The sequence below is a fragment of the Diprion similis genome, chromosome 6, assembly GCF_021155765.1.
Source record: "Diprion similis isolate iyDipSimi1 chromosome 6, iyDipSimi1.1, whole genome shotgun sequence".
Taxonomy (NCBI): domain Eukaryota; kingdom Metazoa; phylum Arthropoda; class Insecta; order Hymenoptera; family Diprionidae; genus Diprion; species Diprion similis.
The window spans coordinates 17,698,360-17,726,350 of NC_060110.1; the positions used below are offsets into that span (position 1 = coordinate 17,698,360).

At 37.1% G+C, this 27,991-nt stretch overlaps 1 protein-coding gene across 4 annotated transcripts; it reads left to right on the top strand.

Annotated features, from left to right (window-relative positions):
- Positions 1–4,645: 4,645 nt before the first annotated feature.
- Positions 4,646–27,950, top strand: LOC124407759 (alpha,alpha-trehalose-phosphate synthase [UDP-forming]). Of its 4 annotated transcripts, none has more exons than XM_046884252.1 (11): positions 4,646–4,814; positions 9,752–9,857; positions 13,304–13,460; positions 21,223–21,387; positions 21,651–21,879; positions 22,001–22,317; positions 22,395–22,768; positions 23,000–23,191; positions 23,908–24,244; positions 24,379–24,672; positions 24,925–27,950. In XM_046884252.1, the coding sequence occupies exons 2-11, from the start codon at positions 9,781–9,783 to the stop codon at positions 25,174–25,176; spliced, it is 2,394 nt and encodes a 797-aa protein (XP_046740208.1). In that variant the 5' UTR covers positions 4,646–4,814; positions 9,752–9,780; the 3' UTR covers positions 25,177–27,950. The 4 variants fall into 4 exon arrangements, with proteins under 4 accessions (XP_046740208.1, XP_046740209.1, XP_046740205.1 ...); XM_046884253.1 differs by lacking the exon at positions 4,646–4,814 and adding an exon at positions 5,636–5,765; XM_046884249.1 differs by lacking the exon at positions 4,646–4,814 and having other exon boundaries at positions 9,450–9,857.
- The last annotated feature ends 41 nt before the right edge of the window (positions 27,951–27,991 follow it).

A 27,991-nucleotide genomic window follows, 5' to 3' on the forward strand; every position in this document is an offset into this window, starting at 1 on the left:
TCTCATGAGCCTTAACTCTTCATACGCGGGGGGTTACAGTATAAAATACATAGGAACTTTAGTATGGTCAGATTGGTCGCATGAAATCGAATCTTTCGAATATCTCGTAATTTTAAACTCTAAATTACAGTGCAAGGATGATGTTGATATTTAATTATTTGTTTTCAACTGGAAAAAAGTGATTCAATTATTTACCGTATTTTATACTTTATACTCAGAACGAGTTTTATGAAATAATAAAGGCATTAATGTTTTTTTGAATTGAAAAAAATGTCTTCACGAGTTTACTGCAGTTAGTGCTCTCCGTATGCCGAGGCATTATTCTTACGAGGACTTGCGTAACACTGCAGGTATACATTTCGTAATATTTATAAGATTATAGACAGCCTGCCGTTTACTGTTCAGCAAATTATCAACATTGACAATTATCCGCCTATAAAATAACTGTCTGCAGATTCAATAACTTTGTTATTTTTCTTACGTTCCCCGTTAATCGCATGCAAATCGCGTTTGCACAAGTCACCATGTATCGTATTCGGGGGAATTTTATTTTTTCCCTTCTTGCCAGATACGTGAAATTGTTTGCAAGAACTTGGTCAATGCGTTGGAACGTCAGTGACACAGAAAGTTGAAATTATCTCCTCCGTGTGCGTATTCATAATGTATCACCCTTCTTTATCGAGTATAAAACTAATTTCGCAATTGGAATTCATAGAAATTATTATTCCAAAAGTTGGAGGGGCTAAGAATAGGTAGTTATTGCAGGAGAGATACTCTAAAAAATGACGGTTTTTATTCTTTTACAGGAATGCAAATGTAGGAACTTATTAAAACTGTGAGATTATGAAACCTTTCAATACTATTAATACCGTCAATAATATTTTCATGTTTTTGGTATTATCGTGTCAATGAACTTGGGGGATCACAGTCTCCTCCAAAATGACTCGAGATAATAACTTAATCGAACAGTACGAGATATTTCAAACAGAATACACTTCGCAAAAACAATGAACTATACAAATGGTTTGCTCAATTCCGAAAATAATTATAATGGTGTAATCGCTTATCTGCAACAGAAAAACATAGCTGTAGAAATTCATAAGGTGGGTATAGCCGGTTATTCATATAAACTTTATAAGTTGCTAAAGGACTGTGAGTGAGTCGAAGCGTGTCCTTTGTCTAGTCGTTTTCACCTCCTAACAATGGAAACCATTGCATTCATTCCCTTCAGAAGTAATCGAATTACGATTAACTGATCACGACTCACATCGAGCCTGAAAAAAATATAAATAATTTCTTCTCAAATCGCCTCCATCTGATTGGCTGATTTTATTTCGCGTTTGAACGCAAACATGTTACGAACACCGCGTCCACTCATCAGTCACGCTATTCTTCAATTACAGCTATATAAGGTAATAAAGATACGTGAGATAATCATCTAAATTTTAATTTACACCTTTACTGGGACTTTATGACTTTTTGTTGCTATTTTCCGTTTACTCGGTGCATCAACCGCCTTGATTTATTGAAGGGTATAACTAATCTTCAACTCCAGATTATTTATAACATAATATTTGTGGACAATACCACGGGCGTTCGACTTCATCTCGCAATCACATATATGTATAATATTAATATATTGATGTTTTCTCCACCGTTTCACCTGATCGTTGCGTGAACGTGTTGAAAATGGCTACACATGCTTACGTCAAAGCTGAAGACATCATGATCTACTATCGTTACATAGTACTAGATTATGTCGCAACGTGCGCGTGATCATTTGCTCATTGATCATGGATACATACACATGTAAAAAATCGTTTGCAAATTTTTTCAACATACCTTCGTCACATCGCGTGTTAGTTAATCGTAAGGGTCAATGTACATAAAAAAACTTCTGCGGCAGCTTGTGTAGCAAAAACATGTAGATGCGATAATCCGAATCGGTATGGAGTAACCTTGACATTGGCACGACTCTCAGGACAAGCAGGTACTACGCTTCTTTTTTTTTTTTTGTCTTTTTTGTGTAAATGGTTTTACCCTATCGTCTCTAGTGGATATGAAATTACTTTGAATTACTTAGTTTTACCACCACCCATATATTGGGTGGTTGATTTTTTAACTTTTTTTTCAAAGGTGTCACTCGATAAATTTATGACAGAGACTGAACAAGACAAAAAAAAAATTATCGCAAAACCTGGTAGAGGTAGGAAAATATTTAGAGGTCGTTACCAATTATTATAATATTTTTTATTTATTTTTATGTGTACACCTTACGAGCTTATATATAACATTAGTTTTTTTTTTGTATCACGGTCCGATTAATCGTTTACCAATCAACAGCAAACTGCGTCTAACAATTGCGCAGTTGGCTGTTCTCATCTTTTATCCGAAAGATTAATCGTTTCGGAGAAGATTGGATAACGGTATTTAATACCGAAAAAGGAGATCATATCACCTCAATGTCCCTATTTCATTTTCATTTATGATTTTTGGGCCTAATTTTTGGGAAATTAAAAAAAAAAAGTTAAAAATCGAACCACCCTAGTTTTCTACACTAAGTATTTTGAAATTTTTCATTCTCACGTAGTCGCAATATAAAGACGATTTCACGGCTGCTCATATCGCAAAGTCATATATGATCGCCAGGTTAATAATACACGATTAGTTGCTTTTAGTGAAGCTTCATCAGGCTGCGTAAAAATCTCACGATCACGTGAACATCGGGGGGAAAAATTTTTTTCGTTGTGTTGAAAAAAAAATCGGGTATGTATTATCTTGCGAATGAAATCATTAGCGGGAATGGTATATTCCATTGAGGATTTATCTCATTTGATTACCCACGTACTGATATAATACAGAACAAAATTAATTTATGAGTTTATATGTTTTGAGACAGAGCACATTTTTTGATACAATTTTGATAACACTCGTGGAAAACTTACTCTTTATTATGTAAACACCGTCTTGTTTTATCTCTGTTTAAATTCTATTTACATATATATTATATATACATCCGTTCGATAATCTATATTTCGTTATACGCATATACATGTACCATATACATACATCAATTTCAAGGTATCTTTGAAATTTGCACGAGGATCATCGCTCGACTGTATACATTTACAATGATCTCAAAAAGGCATGTCTTACATTGGATTTAATCTAATCTTATTAAGCAACGTCAATTTATTTTACTGCTTTTTCGCTATTGTCGAGTCTTCTGTAGTGTGCACAAAATAAAAAGCACTGACCTACGACTTTGGTTGCGGCAACTTGTCGAATACTTCCACACATTTCACTTTTTGCTTTGAAATGATTATCTATCAATGATGCGAATAACACCGGTCAACACGAGTTTTAAATCTGGATTCTAGACTTAAAATTTTGATTTCTTTCACGTTACTAATAAAGGAAAAAATAGTTTTATTAGATAAAGTCTGCTTTATCTAATATAACTATTAAAAGTTTTGTACAAACCAGAACGATGTTTCGGATTTTAAAAAAATTACCTTGTTTCTCAAACATTTATTGTGAACAACAATTAAACAAACTTCAGTAACGCATTTGAATCACTTTGACTCAAAATTTTTCATGTGAAACTGAAGTTTGTTTAATTGTTATTTACACTAAATGCTTGAAGAAATAGGTAATTTTTCTTACACAAGCAAAATTTATCTAAAAAACCTATTTCTTCTTTTATTAGGTACGTGAAAGAAATCAAAATTTTGCATCTAGAACTTAGACTCAAAAATCGTGTTCACCGGTTTAGTTATCAACGTAAAAAACACAAGAGCAAACTTTATAAGTAACAAATGAAGATTTTGGTTATCATTCGATGTATAGAATCAGACTTTATTTACTTAAATATAAACACAAAATAAAAATAATTTTTTTTTTTCTCTTCGTAGCCTTGTCTAACGTATTAAAGTGTTGAAGGCTGGAAGAAGGAAGTATATAGTTTCAGGTCATTGTACATCGCATATTCGTCTATTTTCAGAAGTTAGTACAGTGCAGTAATTTGCATCTCATTGGTGGCAATCGTGTGAGCGGAATGACTAGTATTTCAAGTTCTATAATGAAGTGCATAATGTAGTAGCGTGACGTTTCAAAAGTAATCCACCGTTAAACGAGTAAGAGAAGGCCTTGTTTTCTATTCGAATCAAAAATGCGAGAAGTATAATTAATTTCTAAAAGTGTAACGATATTCCTTATTCAAGTGAAAATCCACCCCATCCAAGGAAAAGGAATTGAGGTGTTTCAAGTGAACGCGCCTTTTTCAGCGACTCTAGGGGGAAGCAGAATTCCCTATATATTTACCCATTGAACAAACGAGCGAATAGGCCACATTCCATGCGAAGGCTAAAATTTAAATCGATACACGTATCGGTTCGTATTTAAGTGAGCAGCAAATTAACGGGTGAACCGCGAAGCGTTCGTCGTTTTTTCTCGAAATTTCTGATTGATCCGAGCGCAACTTCAGACCGCACTTGTAAGGCCTGTGATGGTGTAATTGGTGGTGCAAAATCTGGGGGATTTGACGAAAGGTATTCACCACGTGTTACGCAAGGTTTGGCAAGACTGGTACGATGTATCTAGAATAGAATCGATTCGGCAGCCAACTCTCGTAGCAGCCGGCAGTCTGGTGGTAACTTCTCGAAGGATCATCCGGTATATAAAAACACCGAAGCCGGTAACCGGCGACGCGCAATTACACCGCTCCGCAAGAAACGAACAATTCCATGTATAATTGGTGAATGTTTACTTGTGCGTAATTCTCAGACACAGTGTAACTAGTCCAACAATTTAAGGTGAGTCGTTTGTTTATCGCATTTACCTATTTTCCTAACAATAATATACACAGTCTTAGGATCAGGCCTCGTGCACCCTTTTAATTACACCCACAATGCCTGTCTCCCTCTGACGTCCCTTCAATTAATCTCTTTCCGTATAACGCGAAACGTCAACACGAGAATCGTGCTGATTATAAGTTGCATTAAGCCTTATCGCCGTCAGTCTGGGTCGAGAGGCTGCCGATTAACACGCTGGTCGCACTGATCGCGGCGCGGATGGGTTATCAGCAAACTGTATTACATACGTAATTACATTAGTTCCGATATCGCAGAGACGACCGTGAAGAGGATTTGGGAATATTTTACAGCGCGTCGAGACGCTCGCGATTTATCATATGCGCTGACCTGTGATAATTTTCTCTCACAATTAGGCGCATTCGCTGATCGAAATATTTTTTTGCCTTCAGGTTGTTGTCGTTGCGTAATTTTCACGCATTTCTACACACTCGCCGAATCGAAATGACTTGACAAAAACCTACTTATTCCTAATTCATATTCTGATGTTTATTCGATTTTAGCTTATTACCCATCATGAACGCGACGTCGTTTGTTTTGCACCTAAATATCGCACAAACGGAACAATGCTGTCACTAATCTGAAGATTAAAACTACGGTCAAATTTATTTTTTAACATGAAACTAATTTTCTTTTTCATCTATTCGCCGGGTTGGATCTCAGCCGAAATTATTTGACCGCTTTAGATGAAAATTTGAACGAATATTCTATTTTTTACTTGTTATATGTTTACGCCAGATCAGGGGTGAGTTTTTAATGTTGAATTTTGCGGTCTGAAAATCGCGTCTGTTCAAGCTTCTGTACAATTGATAGCCCCAGTCATTCTTGCCGAAATTCAGACCTTCGTCAAATTTTGCTATCTCTTTACATATTCTAGAATCTTCCAATTAATAGGTGTTTTTAGATTCAACTTATACGATTTGCTTTCAGTGAAAACTGAACGCTTGTATGCTGGTGGAAAGCGTTTTTGTTCTTCCCGCCGCTACTATTTTCGTCAATATTAAGCGCAAAGTACTTTCGCCCAAACTCATGCGCAATATACAATACATGCATCATAGTTTCGTACAGGCTGCGGTTACGAAGCTAAAAATAAACGATTGCATTCTTTTGTCCAGCTCGACAATCGCTCCATCAAGCCTTCCGGCGATATCGTAATTCACACATCCTACTCCAATGCCGTAGTTTACATTCAGCGAACCGTCTGCGGAACACGTGAAACAGGATCTGCACCTGCATTTTATAAATCTCAGACACTCGTATTCGCCCGGCTGTGGCCCTATAAGCTGCGGCTTTGCAAATCAAGAACTGTCGCACGATCTGCATTTTGCAATGCACACATCTACAAACGCGCAAACAAAGGCTGTGTAAAGCAATCCAGCACGCCAGAGGCACTAACAAGTGGAAATAATCATTGTTTGCTATGTTCGGTGCATAAAAACGGTGACCATTAACATACCGCACGAAAAACATAGAGAACGTCTTAATTTCTCGAGAGTTTCTTGTATTCGCAAGTCCTTCTTCAATCATATACGCTTGTCAATATGATTTTCAGTTTTTGTGACTGTCAAATATTATCATATCACACGCTGAGAAAATACGTTTTTTCTTCTTTTCTCACCGTTCATCACTGAGATGGCGAAAACAGTTTTTCTGTTTCTTTGCGAGGCTGTTTTTTATGGACTTGACTTTACTAAACACGTCATTCGACGATGGATCAACAACTCCTCTACTACTCTTCAAAATCAGACTCTGACTGATGATATAATCATCCGCTTGGATCATTGCACGAATCACGCGTGCAACGCGGTCTTCTACTGTATTCGTTCGATGAAAAAAAGTCGATAAAACAGAAAACTGAAATGTAACTTTTTCATTTCTTTTCTGATTCCGTTATATCGTCAAGAAAATTTCATTCCTCGTTGATAATTCATTCTCTTCGTCGGTGCAAGTTTAAACTGAAGATTGTACAGCACGAAAAACTCATGAGTAAAGGATGCTGGTTTCGCAAAGCTTACTAGAAGTAGTAAAACAGATTCAAGTTCAGCCGAGGCGCTCAAACGTTTGACAACCGAAATCCTCGCCTCTTTCTTCTCATCCTTAGCGTCTACTTTCCACGAACGAAATCGATGAAGAGAACGAGTCGTGCACCTTACTCGCCCAGTCAGCCGGCCTTACATCTTGACCTATCCTACGCTTCGTTTAAACGGCTCCCAGCCGCGACGTATGACGAAAAGCAATCGAGGCTTCGTGCGCTTGTCGCGCATATGCGATACAGTTGCATTGTACGTGCGTATATCGACAATACTCGTACGTTCTCTGACCAAAATACAAGATGTTGCGCATCGCCACGCAGGAGCGTAGCGAAAAAAACTGGCACCCACCCGATCCCATGACAACGTATCGTGCACTAAAATTCTACCGGATGGAAGCGTTTCACAAATTTTTCAAAGCTCTTGCGTTACACTGATGCTCCTCATTTTCGCGCGATCGAAAAAATGTCACCTAACCGAATTCTCGGATTCGAATTCATGCTTTTTCACGGTGCGCATTCACGCGCTTTCACGGTGCTCACAATGAGCGCACTATCCGCGTAAGGTGTAGATACGTACACTCGTGGTGTCGGAGACGCATCGCGTTTTTGTTTACGACGTGTAAACACAGTAAATGTCAAGGAGGAAGGTTCGGATGGCGACAATCACAAGATAGGCGCGTGCTCTAGTCGGTCTTATTATGTTATACGTGTTTAACTGTAAACAGTTTTAATTGCCTTCATTTTTGTATCGTTGCACATTTTTATTTTTTTTTCCTTTTTTTTTTTTTTTGCCCCCTCTTTAACGTAAAACGGTTCACTGATATTGTATTGCACGGCTAGTCGGTGGTTACGCAATTATGCGTGCAATTTCTCGTCTCCTCTCGTCTATATGTATTTCATACGCGAGGGAATTCACCTCGGACTGAACACCCGTTGACCTCACTATTTTTCTGCACTTGTAAAGTACGGCCAACCCGGAACAAGACGTACAGACTAATTGTAAGTTTCGCGAACAGTATAACGATGAAATTCAGATCTCTGATGGAAATTTTTCTACCCCATTATTCTTTACGCGTTAATTCAAATTTTTGAAAATCAGATAAGCGCTCTTAATGAAAATTTTAAAATTGATTTAAAAAGAGTAATAGAAGAAGATGAAGAAGAAGAGAAAAAGTGTTTACAGGAGGCGAGAATCAGGGGTATACCGTTATGTGCAAAATTCAATTACACGGTCGTGAAAACTCCTGTAATTGTATCACTGCTTATATTCCTCGACCATTATCCATTGCATCGTTATTCCACTGATGCGAAAATCTCGATGTAACTTCTAGTGAAAACAACACGCTAAAAAATGTCGCCGATACACTGTAGGTACAACTCTACGATATACATTCTGAAAACATCGAGGAAATGCGTGGTAGAGGGTGTGTAGCTGGGCTTAAACGGGCAAGAGGGGATGGAGAAAAAAAGGAGCAGATTTATAATTAACCTCTTTTCATTTCGCGAGTGGTTCACCTTCGCTCGGGTTATACGCCATTGAGAGAAGATAGAAAGAGTCTGTTTTGAGTCTAACGCGAAAACGTGGTATAGGGGGAGGGGGGGGGGGGGGGGTGAAGGCATGATTTAGGGTAAACTTGAAAATGACGAGACAGTCACTCGATGTCTCGGCATAATCGGTATACCGTAGATTATTACAGGTATACCTACTATGTTAGAGTGTTTCGGAAAAAAATATTTTGCGACTTTTCACCATGGCACCCATTAAAAGTTTGTCCAGACTAAAGGAAAGGTTCTGTCAAAAGGTGAGCGTTCTAGGTTACGTGGAAGATCATGCTCAGTTGATTTTTCACTTTTATATAGTTGTTCAGATCTATGAAGCATCGTGAATAAAAACTTTTTCTTATTGCTTAGATCAATCGTAATATCAATTTACGTCACAAAGAAGAGACACGCTTGTAATATCAAGCCTCCAGTTGACGTTCGAGAACTCGATCCGACGACTTTCTTTTATTATTAATTCAATCTCATGAAATAGTTATGATTTAATGTCAACTTATAATTTAAGAGAATAAGATTCCCGGTTGGTATATCCTTGTATTACGGATCGTCATCTCTGGTTTGGGTTAGATACAAATCTCAGGAGAGAAACAGTTATCGAAATGCTGGAACGTGTTTCTTTATAAACTCAAAAAAATGGGTTAAAAAAGTGAAAAATCATACGAGCGCGATCTTCTACATAACGTATAACGCTCATCTTCTCACAGAATCTTTCTTTCAACCTGCACGAACAAACGGTTTAGGGGGTGCCAGCGCCACCATGGAAAATGGTAAATTATTTTTTCTGAAACACCCTAACCCACATACATTGCAGTTGCGTGCATCAGAAAATTGTGCGATAAGTATAGATAACCTCATAGAGTTCGCGGGTGCTCGCGGGGCCTTCGGGGTGGCCTCAGAAAGACTCTGAGGTCGCGGCCCCCATTGATACGGGCCCAACGCGCGTACTTTGGACCATTTGGCCGTACGGCTAAGTCGAATAAACGCGCCTGCTGGTCGCGGTGTCACTTCAGTGCGGCTGTGGCTCGCTTCTGCACCGCAGTTCAAAAACTTGAAGCACATAATCGAAACGAAACAGCCGTCGGTGTAGCCGCGATGTATGTTTGACAAGTATTATTCGCCGGATAAAATAACGCAAGACGTATTCTTTCGCTGCATTAATTACCGAACGTCAACCTTTTGAAACACGTGGTCCCTGTACGCTTGCGGCGAGTCAAAGAATTCAATCATCACATTGATCACTTACATCCTACAATTGTAAACGAAAACTATTTCATCATGTCCACTACAGAGCCGGGCAGCTTTTCTTCGAACGGCAGCATGATCGTCGTCAGCAATAGACTACCGTTTGTTCTTAAACGAAATGAAATCAGTGGTCAACTTGAGAGGAAAGCCAGGTAAGCCAATACTTACTTTATTCTGTGCAGAAACATGTATTTATTTAACAAAAATTTACTACGATATATGTACAATTACATTACATGTTACATGAACATGTTATCGATTATCATACAGACTTTATAATCAGTTTTTATACACAATCAATAAAATTATCAAGGCATTTTATCATTTTTCAGTGATATAGAGTAATTTTATAGAAAAATTTTACGCCTCATTTTCACTCGGTTAATCTTATTACAAAACGACTCTTGTCACGCAGTTATTTTTTAACGGTTAATAGATTAGAACTTGTGTTGCGAACGTGTATAGGGAACGCGGTTTCATCAATCAACTTGGGTGTTTTGTGTTTTGTCAACTGTCAGAAACATTACTTTAGAATAATTCGAATACTATGATCTATCGAGTAATCTTCTTAACACTTGGGAAATTTTCCGAATCGATAGATTATAACTGACTTACCATGTTTCTTGGTTTGATCTCTGAGAAGCACGTTATTCCAAGTTTGTAAAATCCAATTTCTCGAGTGGAATCGCGTAGACGTGTGGCAATTGTTGAAATTACTTTTGCAATACATCACCGTTACCTTCTGACTATCTGATACTTTCGTTTTAATTTATCTAAAAGCTCGCTTGAACCTGATGCAGTGTAGTTAGCAAAAAAACGATTTCAGACATTTCTTCCAATTTTCACTTTTTACAGACCAATGTAGGTAGATACACCAAGTAAAAAGAAAACGGACACATAGAGATTGTTTTTTAATTCGATTCTCAGAGTGTGTCAACAATGCGAAAGTCCAATTCGAAATTGAATTCTAGTGTGAAAACTGATGCATCTACTCAAAACATCAGTCGATTTTTTTCCCAACTCGCGAAGCTTGGAGGCCTCGTATGTACAAAGAGCTTTTAAAGCTGAAGTAACGTTGAATGAAACACAATACGCCGCAGAGTTTGCTATTAATTAACAAAGTTTGCAAAGCCACGCCAAGGCAATACATTTTTTTCCGACAACATGTTTATCTTCTGCAGAGATATACATATATATTTAAAAATACTCAATCTTATATGGGAATGAAGATACTTCTGTCAATAAGAAAAAAACAGCGTTCAGCTGTAAATATCTCCTTCCTTACATGTGATTCACGATACATTGATTATATCGTTTTAATAACGTCGAGAAAACTCAGTGTTCTTAATTGTTCATCTCGCGTTGACTCAAATATAGATATCTGCATCATAGAATGAAAATGCACAATGGTGAAGTAGGTTTTCGCGTCAAGGTGATAACGTCATTTGAATGCGGTCGCGAATTTTCTTGACATTAGAGAATCTATTCTTATTTGACCTAGTCTTGATTTTTCTCTCTCTCGCTCTCTTCTAATCTCTAGTTCCCTTTCTTTTTCTCGACGTCCTCCCAAGGTTGGTATATTGTCAGAAACTGAGTTATATTTTCGTCTCTGATCGGGCCACGTGGCTCGTTTATTATGTTAATTTCTCTAAAAAACGGGTTCGGTTTTTTTGAATGGTTTTTTTTTTTTTGGAATCTCAATGTTGGATGGTCGTACATCGGCTTTAAGTATAAAAAAAAAACAAATCTGTATTTTTTTCAGATTTTTATTTCGAGCCCTGCGTCTCCCTGCTGGCCTTTTCTTGTATTTAATACTTGAGCACTAGAATCGAACTCCCTTCACATCTTCCCCCTGTAAAATCGAAAATAACCAAGATTCAAAATTCAACGTAGATTAAAAAAAAAGTATGAAATACGACGTTACATAACTTGAAAAATGATTGAAAAATAATATACTAAATTAAAACACCCACGTCTCGTGTGGAATATACGATCTATAGAGAGACTAATCGTAAGGGCTGAGCATAAAAATCTGCGAAAATTGCAGAGCAATTTTTTCTACATTTGGAACCGATTTATGAGCACCCAAACGTCCATGGAAAGAATTTATTCTTATATCGAATGATTAATGGCGGTGTTGAAAAATGAGGGACTAGTAAACAGAGAATAAATAATAAAAAAATCGATGGCAAATATGTCCTATTAAATTGCTTGATATTCCATTTCCTGATTGATTTTCCTTTTTTATTCATTTTATTTATTTATTTATTTATTTAATTTTTTTTGTTTGAGACCAAAGTAGCAGGAAAAGGGCCGACAACATCATGACTTGCAGCGATAAGATTAGCCCTTAATAAAATCTGACTGTCACGTACATTTCCACAGTTATATTACGCGATATGTAGCATCATTGAAAGGTCAATGGGCCCTGAAATTCCACTCAATTTTTATCTGTACTCGGGATAAAGTTGCTTTTCGAACGATCGATGCCTCATATGCATTCGGTCAATATTCCTCCTCTCTTTTTTCTATTCAACTTCAACTTCATCGTAAAATCTTGAGTAATTTTTTCCAGTAAATTTTTTCGAACAAAAACTGCCTATCAATGAATATTTCCTTGATCTCTGGAAATCATTACTATTACAGTCACGGCTAGATTCATATCCGTCAGTTTTGTACATGAGTAGCAAGTTGCTGCCAAATGCAAAATTCAAACTCTTTTAATTCCCAATCCGCAAATCGGTCTGCAATCAACGTATGTACATAACTATGTATGTATATAATCGTAACTCAAGAGTCGCAATATTTTCATACAGAATCAAGTCGATTATTGCTAGGCATAAAATAGAAAAGTCATATAGGTGTATTAGCAGCCGCATTAAATGATTAGAAAACGTGTATTTGTATAAATTAACTCGCACACGTCGCAGCAGCATCAATTATACATAAAATTATACGCACTTATAAGCACTTATGTGTGCATAAATATTGTAGGCTCTTCAACTCTAACGTTCTTAATTCTCGTACCATACCATTCTTATTGTTACAATATGTATAACGAGTCTTATATTTCGTAACGTCGTTCGACTTGCGAGGGTCAATTATACTCGCTGGTGCAGATGGTGGGTGCATCTCGTATCTCATTCTCACAATTCAAATCGACGAAAGGTTCTATTTATCCCATGTGACGATTACCGCAGATATAACGCTGTAGTATACAATAACATAGATAATCTGGCAAAAATAACCATAAACCGATAAGATATACAAACGCAGATTTGCTGACGCGTCACAAATACTGAAACTCTAACGTCAATCTGCGACTGCTGATACAGGGAAGAAGTAAAGTTCCTACAAACACCACTAATTCATCAAATTCGGCTGCCAGTTGTTCCAACCTTATATCCTATATATGTTTATCGATATTGCATAGTTATGAATTAATTATCGTTCGCGAGTTATCACTCGAACGGAATAAACCTCACGTTATACGAATCGATGTATTAACGTTACATCAGATAACAATCGCTTGGCATTCTTTCTTATTGTTATTATTGTTATTAATATTCTTCGTCTTCTTCTTCTTCTTCTTCCCTAGTGCCGGAGGTCTCGTTACAGCCGTAGCGCCAGTCGTAATAAACGGAAAAGGCGTATGGGTAGGATGGCCTGGAATGCACATGGACGACCCGAACGAAAAGATTCCGGAATCAGATCCGAATGACCGTACTCCAACGGCAGGTCTTTTATCCAGCAAGGTGAGTTACGGAATTGATTCATCGCTATCATTACTCTACTTTTATTTTACCAGTGGAGACTAATTTACGCGGATTGCACTTTGTAACGCTATTGTAACGAAACATTGAGAAAAAAATCATTATTTTTTTATTTTCACAACGACTAAAGAAATTGTGATTTCAATGTGTGAGTATGTTTTGATTTATTACGGTTTACTGAATTTCAAGGAACTCTAAAATCGCGGAATAACCATTTTCCTCGTCGTAAATCGTTATGATAACGTTACTAACTTCAACATAACATTAATTTTTCTTGTACGCGGTTCTTAACGGGGTCTTTTTGTCAACACGCTTCTTACACTGTTTGTATCAAGGCCTACTCTCGTCTTGATGTTTCTCTTATCTTCGAGAGAGCGAGAGAGAGAGAGAGAGAGAGAAAAAGAGAGAGATTTGCACGGACGAGTGGAATAATTTTCGTCAAACTAAATGTTGGTTAAGTTTTACTATATATACTCACTGCAGCGTAAACCTTGACATTGAGATTCCGGTACTGCATTGAAGGACTAATCGTACCGAATTGCGGTTTTATTATGCTTTTTTTCCGCGCATACTCCGGCGCAAATTGTAAGTGATAGTTTCGACATTCGAAATATATCATTCGAATTGTATGAACGACGGATGAATAAAAGCGCGAATATGCAGTGCAGGGCGATAATCATGTGGATATTTTTCATTCATTTTTTATTTTTGTACGTCGTATTTTTAGTGGAAATTTCTTCTTTTCTTTTCTTTTTTCCATCGTACCGCAGCTACACAAACGATAAATAAATGTGTTTTGCAACTCGAGTTGCAGTATTATATGCGTCACAGGAAAGTTTTGAGTCATATATACACACGTATATATGCATATAATCTTGGCAAATATTTGGATATTGCCAATTCGTATTTTATTTATCTGGGAGTCTGACCTCAAATTACGTCTATATAATACATACGTGGGTGTATTATGTATATTGCAAAATATCGTACGTGATGCACGTGTGTTATATATATATATATATATATATACTTATTGTGTTGCAATAATATTACTCGATTAATGAAGCTATTAAAAGCACAACCTTTGCTGATGAGGGTGACGCGGTGCTCCGAGAATCGACGTGAATAGATAAGAGGAGAAAAGAATTTTATGAATAACACTCGTGCCTCGTTTAATATCGCAAATTTACCTATAATTTAAGCGCAGTTAAGATCTTTTTACGTGTGCGCACTCAGGTCTACAACCCGATTGAAATTATCTCATGTTGGAAAGTTGTTGGAACTAAATAACAATCGGTAACGAGCTAACGTGATTATAAGGATCCTTTGACCTAAATATTTTTGATAAGATGCTCGCGCTCTGACAATAAAACATCCATCAATATGGTGATATTACAAAATCAAGATATTATAGCTGCGCGCCAGCTGTTATTGAATAGTTATTTATGATTTTATTTCTCTGACGTTGATTTATTATGTCGCGATCTTTGTGTCAAGACTTTTTACACTCTGATTCATTTTGCAAACATCTGCAGTGAAACAATAATTATTTAGTCTATCAGATTTCTTTCCGCATTTTGAACAACTGAGGAAAAATTATTCGTCAAATTTCTACTGTTGTCACATTTTTAACTAAATTTGAAAAATCGTTGTTAAAAAAAAAACAAAAAAAAAAAAACAACAATAACAACAATAATAATATCAAAAAAATTGCAAACTTTAAAGTTTTACTTCTGTTTACGCAATTGTCAAATGATTTTCCCACATGCAGATATGAAAGATTTTTTGTGGTAAATAAAATTTATTCGAGTGATCGTGAACGAAACTCATGGCGAAACGAGTATTATTTTTGTTCGACAGATATATCGCTTGTACTTTGGTAAAAACAAGAAAACAACAAATACCAGTCTGTTCGACAATTGACGTTCACGATTAATATGCAACATATTTAAATCAACTGAAAAACATATTTGACGCAACTGATTTAGTTTTTCGACCGAAGAATGTTGATTACGTTATATACTTGGTGTATTTCAACAAATCCTTTCTCCGTTCTGTCCATATATCTTGCAAATATTTACATATTAGTTTGAACAAATAGTTACAGAATTATTGTACTTTGGTGTACGATCGTTAGGTTCAACATTGTTAACTATCGCATACAATAATTATTCTTACTACTGCAGCTACTCAATTACACTCGTATATTATTCTAATAATATAAGAATACTTCACGAGGCGCGATAAATACATGTAATTTTGGGGAACTTTTTTTTTTTTTTACCAAGTTCTTTAATATGCGTCACTGCCTACCTTAATTTTTTTTTTTTTTTTACAACAATATGAACAGTAACAAGGTTTCCCTAAATACACAGTGCTCGAGGCGATTACTTGTATATACGTATGTTAACAAAGTAATAAAGTATTACACTATCGCAGTGTAATCAAGTATCGATTAGCCGATATCGAAGTGTAGAAATGAATGATTCCACCAATTCTGTATATTTCTCATCGATCGACTCGATCCTCGAACGGGATTCTCGCGAGAAGGTAAAAACATTTTGTATGTCGGTATACATGTAGATGTATCGCGGCTGAAAAAAGGACGAAGAATGCAACAAGGAATTTGGCAACCCGCGACTTTGTCGCTGCGTAATATTCCGTAATGTCCTGCGGCTGCATCGCATTGGTGTAGAGAAATCGGTTTCGCGGTGTTCATCACGCATCACGCATCGTTCATGCATCGAACACGTGGAATCATTACGTCTCCAATCGGTGAGAAAATCTTCCGCAATTCTGTCTGATCTCTCGCTACGAGGCGACGTGTCGCACCTTCGGTGACTCACTGCAGACAATGAGACGTGTTATCCCTGACAATCGAGCTTATGACATTCGTTAAAACAGCTTCGACCGACGGAAAAAAACAATCGGCGAAAAAGCCAGATGCATAATTATTTGCTTATTTAGGCGTACGAATGCTGCAGCATGGGATTGCACATACCTATATATATATATATACATATGTATGTGTATATATATATGTTGTATTAATGAGTCACCGAGGCGGTTTTAGCGTAATACACACCTATTCAACGTCCTACGTTTGTTCCATTATGTCTGCCTCAACATAAATGCCGTTCTAACTCTGTTCTACGTAATTTCATTATTCGGTATTACCATTGACAAAGACGGAATACAAATAGGCAGTCAATACGGTATATATAAAACCAAGGCTTCTGTCGTGATTTGTACGAACGCATCGAGGATCGATTATTTACCAAAGACTATAGTGATCGGTTTTTTTTACACAGGGTAGCAAGAGATATACGTCATACTACATACAATGGCATAAGTAATCTCAACCTTTGAATTCGTGGGTCGACCCTGAGAAAAATGAATACATATAGATGGCGATAAAGTTGTATCATCTAAACGCATTGAACGCATGAATCGTTTAACTACAGGCTGTGTCATAACCCGATAAGGTTTACTTATCGAGGATACAATCGTCGTGCAGAGTGTGTTTGGCTTCTTATTTTCTAATTCAATTCACGTATCTTTGTTTTATCATCAATTCACAAATCCGTGACAATTTGTTTGCACGTAATAAACGAGAGCGAGAGAGAGAGAGAGAGAGAGAGAGAGAGAGATAAATATATACCAAAGTCTGGAGGGTCGTAAACCTAATCACCGTGCAGAACCTCGCTACAGTTAATCCGTATTATACGATGAAACGATCGTGAAATGTGTATATAGTATAGATACGCATCTTATAGGTATACTTGAGATTGATATAAAACTTGATACCGTTTGAAAAGTCTGTGTAAAAATATTTAAATAGGTTTTCACGTGAACACAGAGTGCACAAACAAATATGTGATCGTCATGCGTCGTGTCTCTAGAATGTGGTTGTGGAACGTAAGATCGGATGCTCTCGGAAGAGGGTAGAAACAGGTTTTGTACAAAGTAGTTCGCGTTCAAGTTTTTGGCACCAGATGCGATTTTGCTAACGCGGCTGACTCAGGGCGGCGTAAAACGTAACAGCCACTGATCTGATCGCATCACGTAGTTGAGTGTATATTTGGTTTGGATGAATGAGTTTTATTGTTAGAATAGGTCAAGAATAAGAATTTGGAATGTAATTCTTCACCAAATGCTACCTACTCTTACGACGGTATGATTTTTCTAACCAAGTCATCGCATAAAAATTTTACAACCGTTGGGTATTTCTTTTTCTTTTCTTTTCTTTTCTTTTTTTTTTTTTTCTTTCTTTTAACGATTTAATTGATTTTTAAATCAAGAAAAAAGTTGTGTACCTTTTCGTCACAGGGAGAGTATTAGTAATTGATTCAATATATTTTTGTTTACGCTTTGACCTTATTTACTTTGTGACAGTCAGAATCGTTCCAGCTTAAATATAAGATAAGGTGTGGCAACAATTATTACAGAATACGCTGTTATTTCAGTGTATCTTTCATTCATAGTTCACTTAAAATTGTTCGTAAAGACATACACTAACTATAAATTTATTACCTATATCTTGTCCAATCAAGTTTGATTAAAAAAAATAAATTATATATTCAACCAAATTACCTTATTACACGAATAAGTTGACGTCGGGATTTCAATGTCTGCTTCACTAGGGATAGTTACACAGTCAAACATGACACTATTTACCAAAACATGCCTCAAACACGTGAAGCTCTCGTGTTTATCGTGCTCCTAATCACTCACAAAGAAAAGTTAGCTTTGTCCGAGTGAATTAGGTGTTCGGCCCACGTGTGAAGATATTCTTTTTATGTATGTAACGTTGGACGAAATATCTAGCTCAATTATATTCTTGATATTTGGGAGAAACATTTTTTCCCCCCATTCCATTGAGGACTGTCTGCTGGTTAGAAAGACAGCTTATCTTAAACTGTATATCTACCAACTGATTAAAATCCTGGTATTACGACCGATTTATTTATCTAAAATATCTCCTTACAATGGGATGAAACTGTCCCAATCAGCAGAGTACAAATATTCATCGATATTATATACCTACGTATCTACTCTTGTTTTATCTTCTAATTTTGGGTATACGATTAAGATCTAAGGCACTGTCTTACTTTTACTTGAAACAATAATCGTTGTCAGCTGGTAACATTGCGACTTATTCAAAAGTAAACCAATGAACAGGGTTCCTTGTCCAATAATAACATTTACCATATATTATATGTATACCTGTATTAATATCCAACATTTAAATAACACGCTCAATAAATTTTATCGTATTTTTTCTTCGGCTGAATCGTTGATCGCTTCGGAAGCTCGTTTTCGTGTCGGACCAGTCAAGAGCTTGAATTTATACTAGCATCGCCCAGTTGCGCGTTTAAGGATTTGGACATCAACACCGATGTCTAATCGCAGCGAGGAGGTGGGGTCATGGGGTTATCTGTTCGAATGACGTGCGAACTACTTTTTATCTGACGGCGTGCGCGCTTGTATGGCAAAAAAAAATACTTTCGTTCCGTTCGTAGGACTCAAATGTAGGCGGTGCATGTATATACGTGTTAATTGTATAATCAAATTTCCCAACATTATCGTCCGTTTGAGTGGAGCGTCATAAATTATGGTTGTTTAAAATTAAAGTCGAACGTACGTTAAAATTTTTTGTTTTGGAATTTTTATTTCTTCTAGGTTTTATTTGAACTATTTGCTATCTTGTATGAAAAAATTTTATCTTACGTTTATTAATTAAATTATATGATTTGGATCGGTGGTTTGAAAATATAGCGTAGTCAACCATGAATCCATTAAATTATATTCATTTCTCTTCATTATATGTATATATGAAGTATATGTGAGTATTTTCTTGAAATTATCTCTACGTTTTTGTTTTTGCAATGCGTGAGTAAGGCTGGATTAGATTCTAAGCACAATATTTAAGAAAAGTATGAGAACCATCGACGAATCGGCTACTGAAATTTTTACTGGAAACAATATAACTGCCACTGTTCAAGACTGTTGCATGACTCACGTAAATGGAATCAAAAATAACTGCGGATTATTTATCTGACAATGAGAAGTATCGGGTTAAGACTGCATTGGTAACGTAAAACCGTTACGTAACGAAGCCTGAATAATTATTGGCCCTGTTTCATTTGCCAAGTTGCCATTTCTCATTCACACGACTATATATATATATATACTTAGTTCGGGGTTTAAAAAAGAAGAACAACTTGCAAAATTCTCGTTCGTCGCGTTTTGCTCATTCGAGAAAGAATATTTACATCCTACGTTTATTAGTCAACTGCGCTCGCTGAGATAGCTCGTATTACTATCTTGAAGACAGTAAATATTTTTGCTAAACATTAATCGCAATACCGCAATACAATATTAACAAGCGATTATAAAATCCCAAATGACTGTGTGTAAGTTTTTTTTTCCTTCTTTCTTTTTTATATCGTTCAGTCGTATATTATCATTTTTCGACTCAACAGCTGTTAGATAAAATTGGTGGAGTTTTTTCCGCAAATAAATATTCCGCAACATTAATTTTGATCTCACATACTGACTTTTGTTACGCCGAACGTGATTTGAGCTTGATCTACAGCATGGCGGTATTCATTTTTATTTTCTGCTAGTTATAAACATTCGTTTCACGTGAGCCATTCATCGATCTCTGATTCATTGAGACTGTTCCCGTTTTACAGTCAATAATCACTAGTGTTATAAAATAATAATAATGATATAAGTCAATAATAAACAACAATCTTATAATAATAAACAATAATCTAAGTGTTATAAAATACTTAGTAGAAAACCTAAAAACGATCAATAACTATCTTTGGGATACAAATAGCGGTCGCCTTGTTGCTTTCCCAGGTAATTGACAAGCTTATCGGGCTCCAGACATTGTATCTAAGAACTAAATAAATAACGTGCATTTTAGTTTTGTAAATCCTTCGATGCAATGAGACTCTCCGAAAATATTTACTCACCAGAATAATTTGTGTCACTGCGATTATATAAGAATGTGACACAACTCCAAATATGATTTCTGTCAAACGGCCACTTTCTACCATTTTTTATATGAATGGTTTGAAGAGAATGCTGTCCTAAAACTTTTGAAAGTTTCGAGGTGTGGTTAATCGGAAGGGTCAGCTGATTTCTGACAGACTCGTTCATTGCGTTATCGCAAAAGTCAAGTCATTTGCGTCAATAAGCATGGTCTGGTGTGTTTTCTTGTTAATTTTTTTTATCCTGTTTATTTTAAAATCTGAACAAAAAGAGTGCCGAGATAATGGTAATATAAGTTGTTTGCCGATGAAAATGAGTGAGTTATTACACCGAGGGCTCGACGGGATCAAAATCCAATCACAGACGGACTTTGCACGATTTACAATGAAAACGATTATGAAGTTTTCTTTTATTCATTATATTTTCATGTTTCTTACTATAAAGTTGGCGCTTTTATTTTATTTTTTTCCTAGTTGTTTGAGAGCGCGATATTACAGCGTGTAATGAATCGTGCAATCGCCATCCGTCCGATGGTCAATATTTCGCAAGACTCGAGATTGCAAAGGGGTGGGCAAGCGATCGCTTGAGAAATAAGGATAAAAGGAGTTAAAAACGATTCGAGTGAACGTCACTTGACCCGAAACTCCTGACTTTATTACTCGCATGTTTTTTTCATCATCCTTGTCTTCGTATTGTTATTTATGTCTTACGATGAAAAATATTTATCGTTTGGTTACAGGTCGTCGCAGTGCACGTTGATCCAACAGTATTCGATTCCTACTACAATGGGTGCTGCAATGGCACTTTTTGGCCACTGTTTCACTCCATGCCCGACCGGGCAACTTTTATTGCTGATCATTGGCGTGCTTATGCCACCGTCAATCAGGAGTTTGCTGCTCAGACCGTAAGTCCTTCGATCTGTTAAATCACCCTTAGCTCTAAACACAGGTAAACAATGAATATCTGCAATTCAACAATCTAGTGTCAGTCAAACGGTTACGTATTCGTCAGTAGAAAACCGTTTTATGCCTGGTTTTATGTCCTCTACATCTCTCTTTAACATTTGTTTGGCGTTTGGTTCTCCGACTCTACATTGTACCCTTGATTGTTTTATTTGTTTTGTTTGTTCTGTAATCCAATTTCACGACGTGAAACTCATTTGTTCAGGTTAACGCGCTTGAAAAAATTCACAAAGAACAATCAGGGCAACCTAATGGAACACCTTTGGTCTGGGTCCACGACTATCACTTGATGCTGGCCGCAAATTGGATCAGACAGTCCGCTGAAGATAAAAATCTCAGGTTGAAATTGGGATTCTTTCTTCATATTCCATTCCCGCCTTGGGATATTTTCAGGCTATTTCCATGGGCTGATGAAATACTCCAAGGAATGCTTGGTAAGAATGATTCACAAAATGACTTTTATTCTGTTGGATTCGATTGAAAGACATCAAATCTGAACTGAAATGTAATTTCGACCTCGTAAATCTATTGGTTTTTCAAATTTCCTTCACTTAGGCTGTGATATGGTCGGTTTCCACATCCAGGACTACTGTTTAAACTTCGTCGACTGCTGTCAAAGGAGTCTCGGCTGTCGCGTCGACCGCAAAAATCTTCTCGTCGAACATGGTGGCCGAACAGTTCGTGTGAGACCTCTGCCGATCGGAATCCCCTTCGACAGATTCGTTGCTTTATCCGAAAGTGCGCCCAAGGTTATGCTTACCAACCAAAAAATAGTCCTGGGTGTCGATCGTCTCGATTACACCAAGGGGTTGGTGCACAGGTTGAAAGCCTTCGAGATGCTATTGGAAAAACATCCTCAGCACAGAGAGCAGGTATGAACAATCGCATGAGTACAATCTGAAACGAAATTTTGTGCAACAATTATCATTTACACCGCGGTTTCACGCAGGTAACCATGCTTCAAATCGCTGTCCCATCGAGAACGGACGTGCGCGAATACCAGGACTTGAAACTCGAAATGGATCAACTGGTGGGCCGTATCAACGGTCGATTCACGACACCAAATTGGTCGCCAATTCGATATATATATGGATGCGTTAGCCAAGAAGAATTGGCCGCTTTTTACAGGGAAGCCGCGGTTGCACTGGTCACACCTTTGCGCGACGGTATGAATCTTGTGGCAAAAGAATTTGTCGCCTGTCAAATCAAGGTGCCTCCGGGTGTCTTGATCGTTTCACCCTTCGCTGGTGCTGGTGAAATGATGCACGAAGCTCTCATCTGCAATCCCTACGAAATCGACGAGGCGGCTGAGGTGATACACAGGTAAGTTAAAATGTCCCTTATAACCATGGATTTCAATTGAAGTTGAGAAGCGAAGCGCGGTACCAGTCTCGTTGACACCCCTGAAAATTGCACATTACTTATTGTTGATTCGGCATATTTATTTTGAATTTTGTTTGTGTTTAACGTGTGTCGTTTACAAATTTTTATCTTTGTATTATAGAGATACATATATTTTTTATATAACACAATGACGATGAAAGTGATTTTCAGAGCTCTGACGATGCCGGAAGACGAACGTACCCTTCGTATGAATCATCTTCGTCGTCGGGAGAGAATCTACGATGTTAATTACTGGATGAAGTCGTTCCTTCAGGTGATGGGATCCCTGGAAGAGAGAGACGCCGTAGGTGCGACTACCATGCATCCAGTTACCATGGACGACTTCGATGACTATTTGAGCAAGTAGGTACCACAGACAGGAGAATTGTGCATGACTGGGCCCAGCCAGCGCATGTGCTAGAGGGCACACATATCTAACACTCCAAATTCAATGGAATGTTTATCCGACACTTTGTCGTTGTCGGTTTCGTCTCTTTGTCGCATAAATATTGTTCAATAACAAGATGAGGACTTTTGTCGATATGCATACGATTGATTGAGGATGATCTAAAGAGAAAACGAACGAATAGGAAGGGATTAAAATAATAATATATATGTATTGCTTGAACGGTGGTATGGTAAGATTGATATTCAATTTCTAAATTCGTTTATCCTCATCTTTCTGTAGGGTAAAGAGCTGTGTTTTACTATCGTGAGATACATGTTTTTCATATACTCGTTTATCGAGATCCAGCTTTTTTGGGACTATGTATGAAAAAAAATTGAAAAACAAAACGCATGAGTTTGGGTACGTCACTGCGAAGGCAATGCCTACGCGGAGTCTTTTAAATTTCTCAGTTTAATGAGAGGTGCATGGTATCTCACCCGTATTTTGGGACCACTCGATGAGAACAAATATACAAATGGCCTCCCTGCACCTGCACGTACTTCTGAACGATGCAGGGAGATTTAAATTTGCTACGGAAATGGGCAGCTAACTGCTTCTAACGTGGCGGGCCCGTGCTGTGCCGCGACCTGACTCATGATGAAAGCCGGGTAACGATCCAGTGATGGCGCATGTCCCCTAGGTATATTGGCGATAATCACAAGTTGGCCCTCCTCTTGGACTACGACGGTACCTTGGCTCCGATAGCGACTCATCCGGACCTGGCCATCCTACCTTTGGAGACAAAGAACGTCCTTCAAAGGTTGTCCAACATGTCGGACGTCTACATCGCCATCATCAGTGGCAGAAACGTGAACAACGTCAAGTCCATGGTGGGAATCGAAGGCATTACTTATGCCGGAAATCACGGACTCGAGATCTTACATCCGGATGGAAGTAAATTCGTGCATCCGATGCCCGTCGAGTTTGAAGGCAAAGTTGCCGGTTTGATGCAGAGTTTACAGGACCAGGTAAAAAGTATTTACAATGGTGCAGTTATTCTTTTCTTAAATTAGGCTGAATTGCATGTGTAAACGAGCGCAAATATTACTTCTGGTAATGACTACATCTGGTACTCATGAAGTTGCTACGAATGCTGTTTTAGGTTTGCAACGAAGGTGCCTGGGTGGAAAACAAAGGGGCTCTACTAACTTTCCACTATCGAGAGGCGCCGATGGAGAGCCGACCTCAGATGGTTGAGCAAGCCAGAAAATTGATAGAAGAGGCTGGGTTCAAAGCTTGCGCTGCTCATTGCGCGATAGAAGCTAAACCCCCGGTAGAGTGGAACAAGGGTCGTGCATCTATTTATATACTGAGAACTGCGTTCGGTCTCGACTGGAGTGAACGGATCAGGATCATTTACGCGGGTGACGACGCAACCGACGAAGACGCCATGAAGGTGCGTTTTATCGAATGGGGAACCTAGTGCACATGCATGTTGGTAGTTTGGCAATACTTGTTTAAAAAAAAAAAACGCACAAAAAGTGAACAATGTTTCAAACCACGAGCTGAATCTAACGATTTAGAAATTTTTCGATATCAGTAGTAGCTATAGTATAACATTTGAACGAGGTCACAAAGTAGAGATTGTTTTGTTACAAGTTGCGAAAAAATCTATCAATAACATATATTGTTGAACTGGTTTATACAGGCATTAAAAGGTATGGCAGCGACTTTCCGAGTTGCTTCGTCGCATATAATTCGTACATCAGCTGAACGACGTCTTCCAAGCACGGATTCGGTGTTGACGATGCTGAAGTGGGTCGAGAGGCACTTGAGCAGACGCAAACCACGCAACAGCGTAGATATATCATCAAGATTCCGGCGAGGAAGCACTGGCATTGCTATGGAGATGTCATTCACGTCACCAGAAAAACAGAAAATCGAGCAACAGGTAGCGTAGTCGTCGTGAGTCGCGGACTCGTATGTCGCTCTGCTATAAATAATAAGAGTAGTCTGTAATAATTATTACCGTGTCCTCGCAACTATATAATACCTATATGTGTAAATTTATAATGATGCAGCGGACACAGCGAGCGAGCAACGGTCATCCGTATTTCAGTTCATTTACAGCTATCTGTCAGTTCGAAAGTCAATTTTTCTGACAAATATATCTACCTGTTATTAGAAAAGTGACTACGTACGCCGTGTCGTTCGCAGATTTTTTCTTCCGCGCTGTAATTCTATGTCATTGAATTATCAAAGGTGTATAATTGCGATTGTTCGTATTGATCAAATACTCGATCAATTCTTCCAGCCTATTGCAATTGTCAAGTGGTCAATGTAGGTTAACCAACCATCCTGAAACCTCAATTCTGCCGTCTTCGAGATTATGTTTGCGTTAATTCAAGGATCACGTATGTGAAACGATTCCCACCAAGTTTCATTCCTAATTTTCTCATGGTTGACGAATGAATGGTGTTGACGGACATGAAAGTATTCAAACGATTGATGAGTAAAGTCAAAATTTTGGTCGTGGGTGAAAAAATTTACTTTAGTTGGGAGGAAGCGCTGCGCAACAGTGGATTTGCACAATTGCCCAATCAACGAGTAAATTATTTCCTGACCAAGGGTTAAATTCAAAGTATTTGTTTTCGTTTTTTTTTTTCATCCAGCCTAAAGACTAAATTCCAATTGATTTATTCATTTTTTCTATATGTGCCATATATGCAAAAATTCATTCTCTGTAATTTTAAATTTACGTCGTTATTGTCACCTATGTAAGATTCGAAGCCACCGCCTGAAATTATTCGTAATGTTGCACAACGTACCGATTAAATCTTCCTTGTTTCTGGTTTTCCCCTCCCTCCTGAATCGTAATTGTCACTATTTACGATGGAGTCACGAGTTGGGACTTGGAAGCGGAGTAGCAAGTTGCACAAATAGTTTTGGAATAGTAACGAGCGTCTTATACGTTCCGACGCCATACTAGATTCGTAGATTCTATCAGATACGTACTATGCGATCATTACAGCTCAAATGGTTGAACATCGCGTGATTCATTGTGCAGACTTACATGCTCAACTTGAATGTAGATTTCAATTTTATTCTTAAATATTGATCGGGAGTACACAGAGCATTATCAAATATAATCACAAGAATTTTTTATACAGACAAGACTGCTCGTTTAAATATCATTATTTTTGCAATAATGAAAGATGGTATATGGTCGTAAAGGAATTTTGCAAGATCGTAGAAACAAGAAATAAAGGAATATATTTTTAGGTATTTTTACATCGATATCTTTGTACGTACTTCAAAACATTCACACTAAAGTTTACAAATGTAAGTAAAAGGAGAAATCTGGTTAAAAATGCAACAAGAAACAAGCAAAAAACAAAAAAAGAAACGAATCAATGCTATAAAATATCAAATTTGAAACACAAAAAAGTAAAATCAAGCTGTTTACAAATCAATGTGTAGAAATTAAGATTTCAATGTCGTACATTTGTAAACGAACTCCAAGCCCGAATTTATATAGTGAATTCAAAACTTCCGGGGCTATTTTATATAGGTTCGATGTCAAATTAGGGTAAATATGTGTAATTCATATCTTTCGATCCTGAAACGTATTTTATTATTCAAGTACGATATTAGAGCAACTTGTATTTGATTTTTTCTGTGACTCGCTAGTTTGTTTTGCGTTTATCGTTATTTAGTATTTAGCATTCAAATGTAGAATTTAGTCCACTTAAATGATAGTAATTTGAAAACTGCTGAGTATAAGGCTAATAACCGCAATCTCGTATTTCCAGTCGTATTTATTAGCCACTTATCACTACTAGTCAAGAAAGAATCCATAAACATGGAGTTTATTCATTATACACTGAGAAGCCGGAATTCAGAAATTTTTAAATTCATTTTACATTAAATTTATTGAGCAACTTATCAGTTTTTATGAAAACAAGATGTTCCTACATGTTGAAGCAATCCATTTTATGAATAAAAATTGCAGAATTATTTGTGAAAAAATGTCATCCCATTCGAACCGCCTCGATGGGTGCGTTAAAATAATTGTAAGAATTAAGTTACTGTTAATCAATGAGTATCAAAAGTTCCTTGATGTCGTATCATCAAAGTACAAAACATTTGATCAATTTTTTTATAATGGCTCAGGAAATTGAATCCAATGCTCGTAGTGCAAAGGGAAAATGATTTTTATCAGTCAATTTTTATTCACTACACTACTATAGCAAACAAATCCCTGAGTAAGTTATAACTATCGTTACAGTTGTCAATTTACAGTTGATGTGAAAAAGTAATGTAGTTTAAGTGTAGACACACCAAAGGCAATCTCTTTTCATAAAATTATATTCAATAAAAAGTTAAAGAATGTTTAGAAACTTGAAAATAAGTATAGCGTGAAAGTAATTTTGGTGTGCTCTCGAATTTCGCGAGTAAGTTTTTCGACAAGTATATTTTATATAGTATGTCAAAGTTTTTGATGATTTATATAACTTCTGTTTAAGGTCTCATTCTCAAGAAGGCTGTTAGTAAGAATGTGTAAAAAGTAAAGTAGAAAGAAAAAAACTGATAAGGCTGAATCACGCTGTATCGCGTTTGCCTGCCTTGAAAGTGGCCCGGTATTTTATACATATGCTGTAATGAAATGCTACTTGCTATAATACTTGTGAAGAATGAAAATTGGAAATAAAAATAAAGGAACGTATCTATTTCCTAATTATAAATAAATACTTTTTTCCACGGTATATTTGTAC

Excerpts from the sequence above, each read along its gene's own strand:
- LOC124407759 (XM_046884249.1), top strand. The coding sequence starts at position 9,739 with ATGTCCACTACAGAGCCGGGCAGCTTTTCTTCGAACGGCAGCATGATC. Across the intron at positions 22,318-22,394 it reads ATCCTCAGCACAGAGAGCAG|GTAACCATGCTTCAAATCGC; the intron begins GTATGAACAATC and ends GGTTTCACGCAG. Across the intron at positions 24,673-24,924 it reads CCGACGAAGACGCCATGAAG|GCATTAAAAGGTATGGCAGC; the intron begins GTGCGTTTTATC and ends TGGTTTATACAG.